We start from the raw sequence: 12,860 nt of genomic DNA on the forward strand, positions 1-12,860 counted from the left end.
AGTAATGTCTTTCAGGATATACTATTTGTCGAAGTTTCTTGTTTCAGAAATTATAGAAGGATTGAGCGATCACTTATATGCAGGAGTTTTGTTAATACCTAACGCTTCATCATTTGTTCACTGTTGAATATTTTCTGCTTTCAATTCCAATAAAGGATAAAAATTCCTGCTTTCAGTCAGTGAAGCGTTTGCAACTAGTGAAGCCCTCTATTACATTTCAAATAACTTCATCATTTACAAGTCTTAACTCAACTAATTGGAAGATAGTTTTCGTCATGAAGATGGAAGTCTCGGAGCTTCGAATCACTTTGGTATGTTCATGAGGTTGAAACTGTCTGAGCTTCAAGTACCTGCCTTTCAGAATCTAAACCTGGAAACTGACCAATATCATGACCAGCAACCTCATGAAATGTATCATGTATGCCAACGGCAAATTCATCAGGTTGGGCTCCGCTATCTTGAAAGTAATCAGCAATCTGCGTTGTCAAATGAAGATTAGGAATCAATTCAAAGATGAAATTGAGGACGAGGAAACAAAGAAAATTGAAAATCTGCAAAGATGTAAACTTTTTAGTCTCAAAGCTTATGCCAACTACTCTTCAGAAGCATATAAAACCTACCAAACAACATTGGTACTTAGAGGCTTAAGCATTACGAGGTAGGTGCCCTCGGCACAAGTATACCATGAGTATGAACATGTATGAGGGGTCACCCTATTCTAGTTATCATCTTTGGAGAACAGGTAGTAGAGCGAAACTGGAGGCATGTAATGCCACAGGATTTTTCTACTAATCATGTAAAAATGCACATATTATCAAATAACCACAGGTAGAAAGAAGTGCAAATTACATGATTTGCAAGAGATATTCCACTTAAGGCTGCACATTCTATACTTGACCCAAGTAACCAGTCACCACAAATTCCTGCCCTCCCATGAGGATCAAAGATACAAGGTATTCCTGGAGTATTTGTGGGGAGGGCTGCGCCCCTGAGAAAGTAGACATTAATTAAGTAAAATATACGGCATCATTATTTGGGATCCACAAATGCTGAACATGAGAAAAGGCAACGCAGACCATAATTGGACTCTGGTATAAAATGGTTGCTGAAGTGATCCCTTAGGCAAACCCAGAGCAAGTTCGACACCCGCAAGTATATCTCCTTTTACTTTTTCTGCTGTCACATTAGGAATATTTTCCTGAAATTTATATGTGCTTTCTGTAAGGAACCTATTGCAGCAGTGACAGGAAAAAAAAAATCTAAAATCTTCATTGATTATCTTTATCTAACATGACAACTACTTTATAAATGGTTGGTCTTTATACCCTATAATGATTCAGAACATAAAGGTGAAATTTGAAACCTGTGGAACTTTGGTTCTTTTTCCATAAGAAGAGGTACTGAAAAAGGTCCAAGATTGAGGCATGCCACTCCGTGAAGGAAAAAGTTTGCTAGTGTTGTTCGCCATCCAAGAAAGTGAGTCAACACCTTTGATAAATGCTCCTTCAAATGCTGCATGTGGCCCATATCGAGGAATTGGAAGCGGTTCTTTAAATGCTGCAAGAAGTGCCCAGACAGCACTGAGTTCCAGCCTCTACAAGAACCAAACAAGATTAAATCTATAGTTCTCAATAGTCAAAGAACATTTTATCATTATCATCACTAGCTTTCAGGATGCTACAACAATATTTATCTGGTCAAAAGGCAAACCTTCATTTGTCTAGTTAAAAGTGGTAAACCTGATGAAGAAAGCAAGCGATTTGCACATTTTCCTGTTAATGGAGCAGCACAATTTTTAAATCATCTTAAAGTGACTGATACACACACAAGCACAACAAAAGAGGAACATTTACTTAGTAATGCATCAATTTGTGCAAAATAAGAGGGCATCAGCCAGTTTCGGGAGCATAGACTTATTCCCAGATATGCTAGAATCAAACAACTGTTTCTCAACAGGTTTGAGCCAGCACCCAATAAAGCAAGGATAAAATTGTCATTTTTGATTATTAGTCAATTAATATAGCAACCAATTTCATACATAAATTTCAAGAGAACGTGCACTTGCTGCATCATGATCCACCAATAATTTGTTTCATCCAGACAAGGCAAGTCAAGAGTAAAACAAAAGACACTGGCTAATGGTTCATTCTTCATAAATTAAGTGTAGTAAACTACTACAGAAGACCATGTATTGGGCTAGTGGCATATTTTTCAGTAGTGGGCATCCTCTTTGTTAGTGGTATGATACTGGGGAAGGCAAAACATAAATAAGACAACTTGATTCACGAGCCACTCAACAAGGAAAAAGGATTACGTGATGTACTTACCGTTGTGTGCAATTACAATTGCATCAAACTGTCCATGGGGTTTTTCCTTCTCAGACAAGTACCATACTCCATTGAATGGCTCGATCTTACTTATCCAGCAAGGTCTCACAATATTAACCATATGATTCTGCAGTTGGAGTTGAAATGCTACTTAGCAAAGAGATAGTACCAACCTAGCCAATGACAGAAACAGATATAGCTTAAGAGAAGAAATCCAATATTGTATAAGTAAAACAAAAGTATAAAGTCACTATAGAAGTGTTGCTTCTTATTTAGTTGATTGACAAATCTAAATATTTGAGGATCATTTGGAGAAAATCTTTTTAAGAGGTAAATTAACCTTTGGCATTAAGGCTCAGTTTGTTTAAAATTGTAAGATTGGAGAAAGGCCCTATACTTTGCCAAATATAAACTTTTGCAGCTCTACAGAACAGTGGATTGTTGTTCCTGTCGAACTTGCTTATCTACAGTTTTGAGAGTCCGGTCTTGAAATAACTGATTGAATTGAGTTACAACACCAATCAAACAAGCTTTCTCCTAACACCCCTCAAAAACTAATTAAGAGTATCACTGATTTAATATTCAGCACAGTCCAGTATCAATTACAGTCACAAACAGAATCTTGAGTTTGAGTTGGCTTCTTGGTTTCAACCATGAGATAATATTGCCAAAAGCTAGATAAAAAGATATTCATCTCTGGGAGTAAGAATAGCGCATGCAAGTAAAGTATGTTTTGGCCGATATAGTTACTAAGGAGTTTTTCTTGTGCAGTAGTCAAAAGAATCAACTGTTCTAGATTTAGCAGAGAACAGAATCATTTGAATGCAATCATATCTCAGCATCTTGAGTTTGAGTAGGCTTCTTACTTCTTAGTTTCATTGACAAGTCAGTGTTGCTAGTTGTTACAAACTGGGAAGAACGATATTCACTATAGTGAGAGACAGAATAGTGCATGAAGATAGAATGAACATCTTAGATGGATATTAAAATATTTTCATTTGTGCATTAATCTTTATTCTAAAGTAACAGCACACACTTGATTAATAGCAAGAATAAGTAACTAGGCCTACTATGCAAATTAAATTTAAACAAAATGATGAAAATGCAAGTTCAGAACTATGGAAGGCCATTATTATAACTTTCCTAATTTAAGTCATTACAGTCTTACAGATAAATGGTTCTCTAGTTGTCTTCAGATTAAGATTCACTGACATAAGTAAACGAGGCAGTTCCCTTACCTCAAGTAAAATAGAATCTGCGAGCGCTCGCATGCCATTCACACCTATATATTTTGCAGTTGATGAAGGTAGAGGAGTGAAATGGCCACCATGTTCAAGTTCTCCAAAAAGCCCCTTCCATTCACGAATCAATCCTTTTTCCAGCCATCTATCAACTAACTTCTGAAACCTTTGATCACTCACAGTAAAGAATTGAGCCGCATGATCAAATACCAGTGGCTGTGGATCTATCATTCGTGTTGCAAGCCTCCCACCTAAACCATGCATTCCCTAGAGAGGACTAGAAGAATTTAAGCTCATCCTGATTGTAAGTAAAAAGGATACTTCTCATGCAAGTAAAATAAGTTCTCCTGATAACAGCAAGAAAGTGAAAAAATCACTGCAGGAGTAGATAGACAATTGAGTAGTAACTACAAAAGGCTGCTACTACGACATTCTTAGTAACCTCCACGGCTCCACTAGTATAAATACAAGAGCAAAGACAACCAGAAACTAGTGAACCAACAAAAACAATCACATTCTTTACTCAGATTTGCATCTGAGTTCAAACTTTAACACAATTTTTAAAAATAGTTTTATCACGACAGAGAAGAAAAATAAATCAAAGAGAAAGTATGAGCTCCCATTACAAGGATTGATATTTATATAATAATTTCATGGAAAATGCGTTTTGTTTCAGAAGAGCACATCGCACCCATAAAGGATCAAACTTTATCACACTTGACAACTCAAAAGAAAGACCAATCAAGTCAAAACCGCGACACTAACCGTATCAAACACCACTGATCGAATCCCCCTCTCTTCGAGTGTAGCCGCACAAAGCAACCCCGACACGCCACCGCCAATGACCGCGACCACGGGATCCTTCGGCACGGGAGTCGTGAACACGACCTGCTCCTGGATGAAGCTCTTTTTGATCACCGACCTCCGTGAGGTCCCGTACGAGCTCCTCCTCCTCCTGGGGTTTCCGCCGCCGCTCGCGCCATCCGTGGAGCTCCTCCCCTTTCCAGCGCCGTTGGATTTGAGGGGCTTGGAATCAGACTTGGAGGAGCATAGAGGGGAGAAGAACGGAGGAAATCTAGGGTTTCTTTTCGAGAGGAAGGGTTTCGAGGGTTTGATGGGTTGGAGGATGAGGGAGGAGGGGAGGAAAGCAGCAACCATTGAGGAGAGGAGACAGGAGAGTGAAGTAGTATTAGGTTGTGTTATCTTCAACGGTAACTCTCACTATTTATTACATGGGCCATTTTGCAAATAAACCCTGGTTGCGCTTTTGCACAAACATCCCTCAACTCACATATATATATATAATATGAAGGGAATTAAGAAAATAAATAAACATATTTTAAATGATCAGGGAGCCAATCATAGACTGCCAAGTATCTACCCGCGAGAAATGCCTACAATTTCACATTAATTAAACTGAAGAGTTTTATAATTATTCTTGTGATTTTGGCGCCAAAGATAACAACCTCCTCAACTAAAAAAACTGCCAAGAACCAAAGAGAGCACGGGTGTATATATATAATCTACGCGACCCTCTCTCTATCAAGCTTTAGAGAGAGAGAGAGAGAGAGAGAGAGACATATCTCTTTGTCTGAGTTGTCTGAGTAGTCTTCCATTCCTTTGAATGGCCCCGCCATGGAACTTGAACTTGTTCTTAAAACCATAAAAACAATGGAGTTGTTCAGCTCAGATACATGCAAAGCTTGATTTTGGACCACCACTCTTATTTCAGTGATCTGTTAGCTGATCGTAAACCTGAGATCTTCACTCTATCGCTCAGAAAATGCACAACTTTTCATACTATCATGTTTGTATACAGTTTACTGTCTGTAAGAAAAGAAATAGTGGCGAGTTATTTATGAAGCTTCATGATCTTTCGAGTCGCTTAGTGCAAAGTAACACGACCACATCTGAGTTCCTCCAGAACAGATGCAGATAGTACCTGTATAGATTATTCTGTTTGCCATGCCATGCATATCATTTTGTGTGATTCATTCTGCATGACATATAACAATTAATAATATGCAATGTATAAATCTTTTGAGTTTTGGTCTGAAGATTACTTGCAAAGATGAAATCAGTATGCAGAAGAGTTGCAGCTACACATGTGAACATTATTTTGTGACCATGCCATGTACATCTTTTCCGGTGGTGTGAATTTACATATTACCTGAATAGGGTTCAGTCTGATGATTTTAACACCAGATATGGCAAAAGGTCCCAGATAATTAAATAGCATACTTCCACTGATCTAATATAGACACTTCCTGTAAGCTTCATGATGCTTACTCAGGCTAGCGATAATTTAGCTAGCGTTAGAGCTAATACCTTGACCCCATTAGCTATGTCTTCCATAGATGCATACTCTTCAGGCTTATGACTGTAACCTGCAAGTCAAAGTAATACAGGTAAGAGTAGGATATTCGGTGGAAAGATGCACCAGTGAGCACTCGATTTTTTGAATGAGCTAAAATCTTCAATGCACTACTACTCAACTACTTGTACAAGAAATTATCAATATTTTCCTTTTCTGCCTTATGCCAGACCCATTTGTAATTTACAGAATCACTTTCGGTAGATAAGTAGTTGCATTTTCTGTTTCAGAGTAGTCCTAGATTAAGCATATCAAGCAACTCCTCTCCATAGGAGGTTCCTAATACCATGGATGATAATTCAAACTGGAAAAAACGGTGCAAGAAATTGATAGAACAAACCTTTGTAACAAGGAATAAAGATCATTCCTATTGGAGATATCCTGCAGATAGACATGGTTAGAAAGTTAACCTTTTGCAAGCATATGGGGAAAATCACAAGAAACACTATATCGGATATGTTCAATAAAGAGCCACTCATTCAAATAGAATCATACTTAAAAGAAATATTGTTTTACCTGGCCATGAAGAGTGAATCGTGGTACGCTCTACTTATCATTCGCTTGTGCCCAAGGTTCAACTGTTGCGCAGCAATTTCTATTGTATCAATGATTAACTTCTCAGACAGAGCAGGTGGATCCTGATTGATGATCTTGAATTCTGATAGCTTAACTCTGCGATTCGTTGATATTTTAATTGCAGTCTGGTGAATTTTTTCAATAACGTCATTCCTTCTCTTTTCATCAATGTCTCGTGTATCTGTACATAACATCAGGACAGTTTCCTCAGCCACATTAGCAAATAACAGCAGAGTTACATTCCTTCAGCCATAGCACCGAAGTGCGAAACAGAAAACATATATTGAATATTTGAATGTATATTGCAAATTATAGAAATGATAAACCAAGCATAGAGGTCCGGGGAAAACAGAAACTTTGTAGCTAACCAACTTAAAATATAGTCAGAAGATGCCATTGAGGTTAATAAATGAAAATTTAATAGCTAGCAGATAACAAGATCTTTTTTGAAAGAAGAGGACTTTACCAATTTCCAAATGTGATTTACTTGGTATGCTATTGATTGCTCCCGGATGAAGTTCCAAAATACCTTGAAAGCAAAACAAATTAGTGAAAGAAAAATCCATAGATAAAGTCTCCACAACAAAATGAGTATTTGATTGTGTAAAAAGAGGAAATGAACTATAGACCTTATATAAATATTTTACATTTTAGCAATGATTTGATTATTCAAGTTGAATATGCAACCATCAAACTTATCAGAAACAAGTAACAAACTGCCGAAAAAAATGTGCTTGTTGTCTCCAGCTATACATGAAGTAAACAAAGTATAACTCATTCTGTGCGTAATAAATGCAATCTGTTATAATCTTAAATTCTTAATACAAGCATCTGAACTCTTGAATTTTGGTTGATACAAAGTTTAAGATGTATAGAAAGTGATTACTATATAGATGTCATATAATGTTTATCAGAACATTAGATGCTGTCTATTTTTCCAACCACTTGATGTGGGTAGAGATTCCAAAATGTAAGCATATTTATATTTTGTGCGTAATAAATGCAATCTGTTATAATCTTAAATTCTTAATACAAGCATCTGAACTCTTGAATTTTGGTTGATACAAAGTTTAAGATGTATAGAAAGTGATTACTATATAGATGTCATATAATGTTTATCAGAACATTAGATGCTGTCTATTTTTCCAACCACTTGATGTGGGTAGAGATTCCAAAATGTAAGCATACTTATATTTTTAAATCTTTTTTATATAACTTGTAGTCAATTGTATAGATCTTCTATTGCCTTTGATTCAAAGTGAATAATGTAAAAATTAAGGTTTAGTCTAAGCATTAACATAAAGCCTTAAGACAGAAGTATTGGTGATGAAGCAGGATACATGAACTAATTTTCAATGCACATACCTACTGTACCAACAGTATCCATTGATCCAGATTCAATGACATGTTTCTCGACTGCCAATGCCAACTCTGCTGCTGCCAATCCTGCATCATTTCTGTTGAACATCTATTACAAGGTTGCTGTGTAAAGCAATTTCCACCATAAAAGAACTAACATAACATTCTTATGATCATAAGCTTCTGAAGTAAAGAGAGAACTAAAAATCAGCAATTCATTCTTGTTTGGATGATAATAGATAGAAGTCTATTTACTGAACTGCAAGGATTTTAGTGCCGCCAGCACAGACCGGTAGAAAGAGTAAAGGGCATTTTTCCAATTGAACACTGCCTGAGGAATTAGGGTAAAGCATATAGTTTGAATAGCTTTCAATAGTGCTGCAACCAAAAGAAACAGTAGAGGATGAAGAAAGAAGATATGACTGCATACTAGGACTGGGACTTGAGTATTTCATCTATTCCGTAAATAAACAAGACTTGCCTGGACGCAACCTCATTAATTATCTACTTTTGAATGATGTTGAGGACTTTCATCACACACTGTATAATTTACGAGCATTTCAACACTTGCTTAAGAGATGAGTAGTTTTTTGACTTGACCTTAACTTCATACAGAATTTCACCATAAAATGACCAGAAGAAAGAACAGCGTAGAAGCAAACCTTACTGGCATAAGGACTGCTCCAGCATGGCCCCCATTGCCTTCAAATTCTACCTTGATGCTAGCAGGAGCAGCAATGGCAGAAACAATGCCAATAGGAACACCTGAGTGACAAGTTAGAATCAATTGAATTGTCAAATTTACACCACAAGGAATATGATCATTAAAACACCTAACCTTCTTCTTCCAGAATGGGACCCTGCTCTATGTGCAATTCTAGAAAACCAAAATAACTTCCATTCTTCAGAAACACATTTGGCAAGTCTTCTGGATGAATGTTATAGCCAGCAAATTTGGCAGCATCAAAAAATGATATATCTTGTCCATCAACTGCTTCCCTAAGGGAATTAGCTAGCACTTCACTCCCTGCCAATAAGCGGCTGCACATTATGAAGCATAGTAAGAAAAGGATTGGTGCATTGCTACAAATTATCAATGTTTATGCCCCAATTTATGAATGTTCAAGCCATCAATTAAAAAGTTCACACAGTAAGTATGTACAGCATGCTGAATGGAGGACATATTCCCAGGTAGAAGGCCAGACCTTCCCAAGCAGCTAATTCCAAAACGTGTCGGCTCCTCAGATGTGAACATAATTACCTCCAAGGGTCTCCTTGGCTGGAAACCAGATCTGTGAAGTAGTCCATATGAATAGTATATAAGCTGCACTTATTCTAGAAGAAACAGAAATTGTCGCCAATGTGAGTTGGCACTTAAAGATTTTGATATCAAACATTCTGAAATGCATATAACTTCAGAGAAAAGAAAATGGTTAGGAAAGTAGCATGATTGTTGCCAATCCATGAGCAATGAAAAGTCCTAATTGGCACTACATCAGTGAAATATACTATGGTCAGATAGGCCACATTTTTTCCTCAGTTCATACTCATGCCGCAGTCAGATTCCATATATGCAGGAAGTATGATCAAAACAAGTACAAAACTATGTGCAACAATTCCAAAGATGCCCATTTAAGCTCATGTTGCTCATGGTATATTTATACCTTCACAAGTGATCAATCTGCTCTTTGACCTATTGCAGTTATTTCTGCATTGTTTTGCACGGAATTTATGATTCATTTCCAGTAAAAGCTTGCAGAAAAGCAAAATCACTGCCTTAACACGATGATCTGAGTTTGGTGCTGCATCAAAGATGCAAAGTTAAGATTGGTTCTTTGTTGGTTCACATATGATCCAGACAAATAAATCCAGAACTCGTTGTCAACAAATATACCCGTGTAGAATCAGCTAGTAACCTAGGTCAAAAGAATACAACACCAGCCTATCATGACTGAAGAACACAAAGGTCATATAGTCAGAATTTAGAGGTTCATCTGCATAATGGGTAAAGGCTAATGACCTTCTACATTCCAATTTCATAAAGTTGATTAGTGAATACTATCAGTGCGATGTGTTCATCTACAATGCCACACATGACTTAGAAAGTTCGGCCAAGCCAGTATTTGACAAGGCTTGGACCTGGTGCAGCCTGAATTTGCCCCCCAAGACTGACATGATATCTATCAGCCTATGTATATTGGTGATGACATATAATGCCTACAACACTTATATTTAGCTTTCTGCTATCAATGTCAAAATAAATAACTAGGCAAGTTGCACACCTTTTCAGCACTTTGATTGCTTCAAGAGCACCCAAAACGCCAACAACCCCATCATATTTTCCTGAAAATGGAATTGCATCTATGTGAGAACCCGTGGCAACAGCAGGAAGCCCTATCTCAGAACCATCCCTGAAGAAAAAGGTGAAAATTCATATCATGAGAAAAGAAATTCAAATGCATAACAAGCATAAGGAATACCAATACTCAGGAAGTGGGCATAATCAAGTAAGTCAAAAGCGTGATGTACATACTATGAGGTTATCCATCATCGTAGCTGGTAGTTTGAATGTTAAAGTATGACTACCACATAAAAATACATGATAAATAAGCAAAAGATTTAAAGGGTTGCAACTTTCAACTCACCATCGACCAAATATGTTACCTACAGCATCCTCACGAACAACAAGGCCTACTTGATCCATAAGTCCTTTTATATACCTGCAAAGAAAGTTTAAAGTAGTTTTGGTAAGACAAAATTGACAAAATGTTGAGTAAGCAAGATATTAATTTTTTATCTTAAGTATGTCAACATGCTTAAAGGATAATATTAGGGTACTTGCAGTAGTGAAAAGGCTAGATGAAGATATCATATACTTAGACAACCAGTAGAGAGATGGGAATGTTAAAAGCCATGAAACTCGGCATTTTGTGGACTGCAAAAAAATTCTTTCCTGCATGATGGCATTTATCTGTAAACTAGGATATTTATAATTTCATCTTTCCCCTCCAATAAGCAGGCATACAGCCATTTCTGCTTCCAAAGCTTAACTTTTTGATACTACATAGTTTAAATGGTTCCAGCAGTTGAGGAAATGGTGTAGCATGCAGCATGCTGATATGAAGGTATTGAACAACAATTTATGAGAACAGTGTACATGGAATTAGAACTCAATTGCTGCATTACAGTGGGATGATGGTTATTGAAGCGAAGAACTGGCACGACTGATGTGAGGTGAGATGCAGCATAACATTAAGGGAGAGCAATTCTTGCCACTGAGAAAAAGTGGAGCTTAACAGCTAGAATGAGATAAAGAGAAAATTTTGCAGCACTGTGTTGTGGAAGGAGCATAAGCCGATGATGACCAGACGCAGCAAAGAATTGAGCAAGCAGAATATGGATGAGAATTTGGAAAGAACATAATGAGTTTGCCAAGCTAAAATGGGGAGTGTAATTCTAACTTTGAAAATAGTATACACGGGTAACCGTGTACCATGAGAAAATGATTACCTCTCTTTTTCTCCTTTACAGAAATCCATTAGTCCCAATTGTTTAGACCTAGATCAATATGCTCTCAGACTTCCATAATTTCATGAATACGTCCTTGACATGGGACAAGCATGTATTGTAAGGAAATGAGATTACCAGTTATGTTTCCATCATCTAACTCAGCCTACTAATTTTCAAAATCAAAGTTAAGAACTTTATACTAGTAAGGATATTAAGATGAAAGCTTTAAAGACCAAACCAGATGCCGTCAAATTAAAAAATAAAAAACAGAAGTGCTCGTAATTACCTTCGAGCTAACACATCCTTCTCGCTGTACAGAACACGAGTCACAGATGGAGCAGGAGAATCCGAAAAGGTTGACAACTCATCTATCTGGAGAACACCCAAAACCAAAACGAACCCACTTCAGATTGTCCTCAAATTTCTTCAAAACCAAACATAGAATCCAAAAAGGACAAATATTGAGGCCTAATCAAAAGTTCCCAACAGCCAAAACCCCCTAATAAACTTTAAGATTCCGACATAAAAATCACATTGTTATACATAAATAAAGCGAAACAGATCCATTTTCTCCATTGCCTTCCCTTACCTGCTTCTGCAACCCCTCCATGTCGACAGAAAGGGAGGAAGAAGAGAGAGAAAGAAACGGGCTGTGGGTCTCAGTTGGGTATCCGGAGAACTCCTCCATGGTCTTCCTCGTCGGGTCTTCATATATTGTCGCCAAGACTCGTGCTGAAAGGAAGGAGAAGAGTAGAAAAGAGAGAAAAGGAGAGAGTTTTGAGGCCATTCTGATGGGCTGCTTAGATCGGCAACAGCTCTTGTGTTATCGAGGGAAGGCGACAGTGATTCTGGCCACTGATAAGAGTTCTTATTCTATTACGAGATTTTGGGTAGTGGTGGAATAAAACGTGGCAATGACGTTGGAATAAGACTTTTATATCGGAAATAAAGTTTCCCCATTCTATCCATTGTATATGATTTCGAGAATAAACTTATTCTCACGGATAAATCTACATATAATTTTATTTAGACACCACGAATTATTACTATTTTTTTTACTTACGCTCCTTAAAATTTTTTATATTCATATATACCTCTTAAACTAAAAGAAATAATTATATGACTCTCTAAATTTAAAAAAAATTGAATCAAAAAATATATAGTAATAGATCATGAGTCTAAGTGAAATTATTGTATACATCTATTAGAATTACACTTGCAATTGTTGGAAAAAAATATAATGTCCTTTTAGTCCATAGACAATGAATATATAGTTTAATACTTAAATTATGTAAATAAAAGTCTTAGATTACTCTAATTCTTATAGGGTATAAATAATTTATAATCCCTCAAAAAATAAAGCTCATATTCCTATTATATTTGCTTCTTTTTTTATTACTATGTTTGCTTAATATATTCAGTGTATATAATTTTAGGTGAGATGATTAAAATATTATGCTCCAGTTTTTTGTA

General features: G+C 36.7%; 2 protein-coding genes across 3 annotated transcripts; both read right to left on the reverse strand.

Annotated features, from left to right (window-relative positions):
• Positions 1 to 112: 112 nt before the first annotated feature.
• LOC140762718 (uncharacterized) lies at positions 113 to 5,633 on the reverse strand. 2 transcript variants are annotated; one of them, XM_073100630.1, is made up of 9 exons: positions 5,511 to 5,633; positions 4,334 to 5,395; positions 3,566 to 3,835; positions 2,328 to 2,454; positions 1,711 to 1,772; positions 1,364 to 1,594; positions 1,077 to 1,198; positions 850 to 988; positions 113 to 476 (listed from the first exon to the last, which is right to left on the reverse strand). In XM_073100630.1, the coding sequence occupies exons 2-9, from the start codon at positions 4,724 to 4,726 to the stop codon at positions 318 to 320; spliced, it is 1,503 nt and encodes a 500-aa protein (XP_072956731.1). In that variant the 5' UTR covers positions 4,727 to 5,395; positions 5,511 to 5,633; the 3' UTR covers positions 113 to 317. The 2 variants fall into 2 exon arrangements, with proteins under 2 accessions (XP_072956731.1, XP_072956732.1); XM_073100631.1 differs by lacking the exon at positions 5,511 to 5,633 and having other exon boundaries at positions 3,566 to 3,845; positions 4,334 to 4,473.
• A 28-nt stretch (positions 5,634 to 5,661) lies between these two features.
• LOC140762719 (ureidoglycolate hydrolase) lies at positions 5,662 to 12,260 on the reverse strand. The gene is made up of 12 exons (XM_073100632.1): positions 11,977 to 12,260; positions 11,674 to 11,759; positions 10,523 to 10,597; positions 10,160 to 10,288; positions 9,083 to 9,169; positions 8,716 to 8,918; positions 8,540 to 8,642; positions 7,884 to 7,975; positions 6,985 to 7,047; positions 6,459 to 6,699; positions 6,283 to 6,323; positions 5,662 to 5,955 (listed from the first exon to the last, which is right to left on the reverse strand). Exons 1-12 carry the CDS (start codon positions 12,172 to 12,174, stop codon positions 5,858 to 5,860), a joined length of 1,416 nt encoding a protein of 471 aa, XP_072956733.1. The 5' UTR covers positions 12,175 to 12,260; the 3' UTR covers positions 5,662 to 5,857.
• Between the last annotated feature and the right edge of the window lie 600 nt (positions 12,261 to 12,860).

This window comes from Typha angustifolia, chromosome 7, assembly GCF_048772165.1.
Source record: "Typha angustifolia cultivar Huaian chromosome 7, ASM4877216v1, whole genome shotgun sequence".
Lineage (NCBI taxonomy): Eukaryota > Viridiplantae > Streptophyta > Magnoliopsida > Poales > Typhaceae > Typha > Typha angustifolia.

Excerpts from the sequence above, each read along its gene's own strand:
- LOC140762718 (XM_073100630.1), bottom strand. The coding sequence starts at position 4,726 with ATGGTTGCTGCTTTCCTCCCCTCCTCCCTCATCCTCCAACCCATCAAA. Across the intron at positions 3,836-4,333 it reads GATCAGTGGTGTTTGATACG|GGAATGCATGGTTTAGGTGG; the intron begins GTTAGTGTCGCG and ends AGTCCTCTCTAG. Across the intron at positions 1,773-2,327 it reads AATTGTAATTGCACACAACG|GAAAATGTGCAAATCGCTTG; the intron begins GTAAGTACATCA and ends CTCCATTAACAG.
- LOC140762719 (XM_073100632.1), bottom strand. The coding sequence starts at position 12,174 with ATGGCCTCAAAACTCTCTCCTTTTCTCTCTTTTCTACTCTTCTCCTTC. Across the intron at positions 9,170-10,159 it reads GCAATCAAAGTGCTGAAAAG|ATCTGGTTTCCAGCCAAGGA; the intron begins GTGTGCAACTTG and ends ACTACTTCACAG. Across the intron at positions 6,700-6,984 it reads TAAATCACATTTGGAAATTG|ATACACGAGACATTGATGAA; the intron begins GTAAAGTCCTCT and ends TGTTATGTACAG.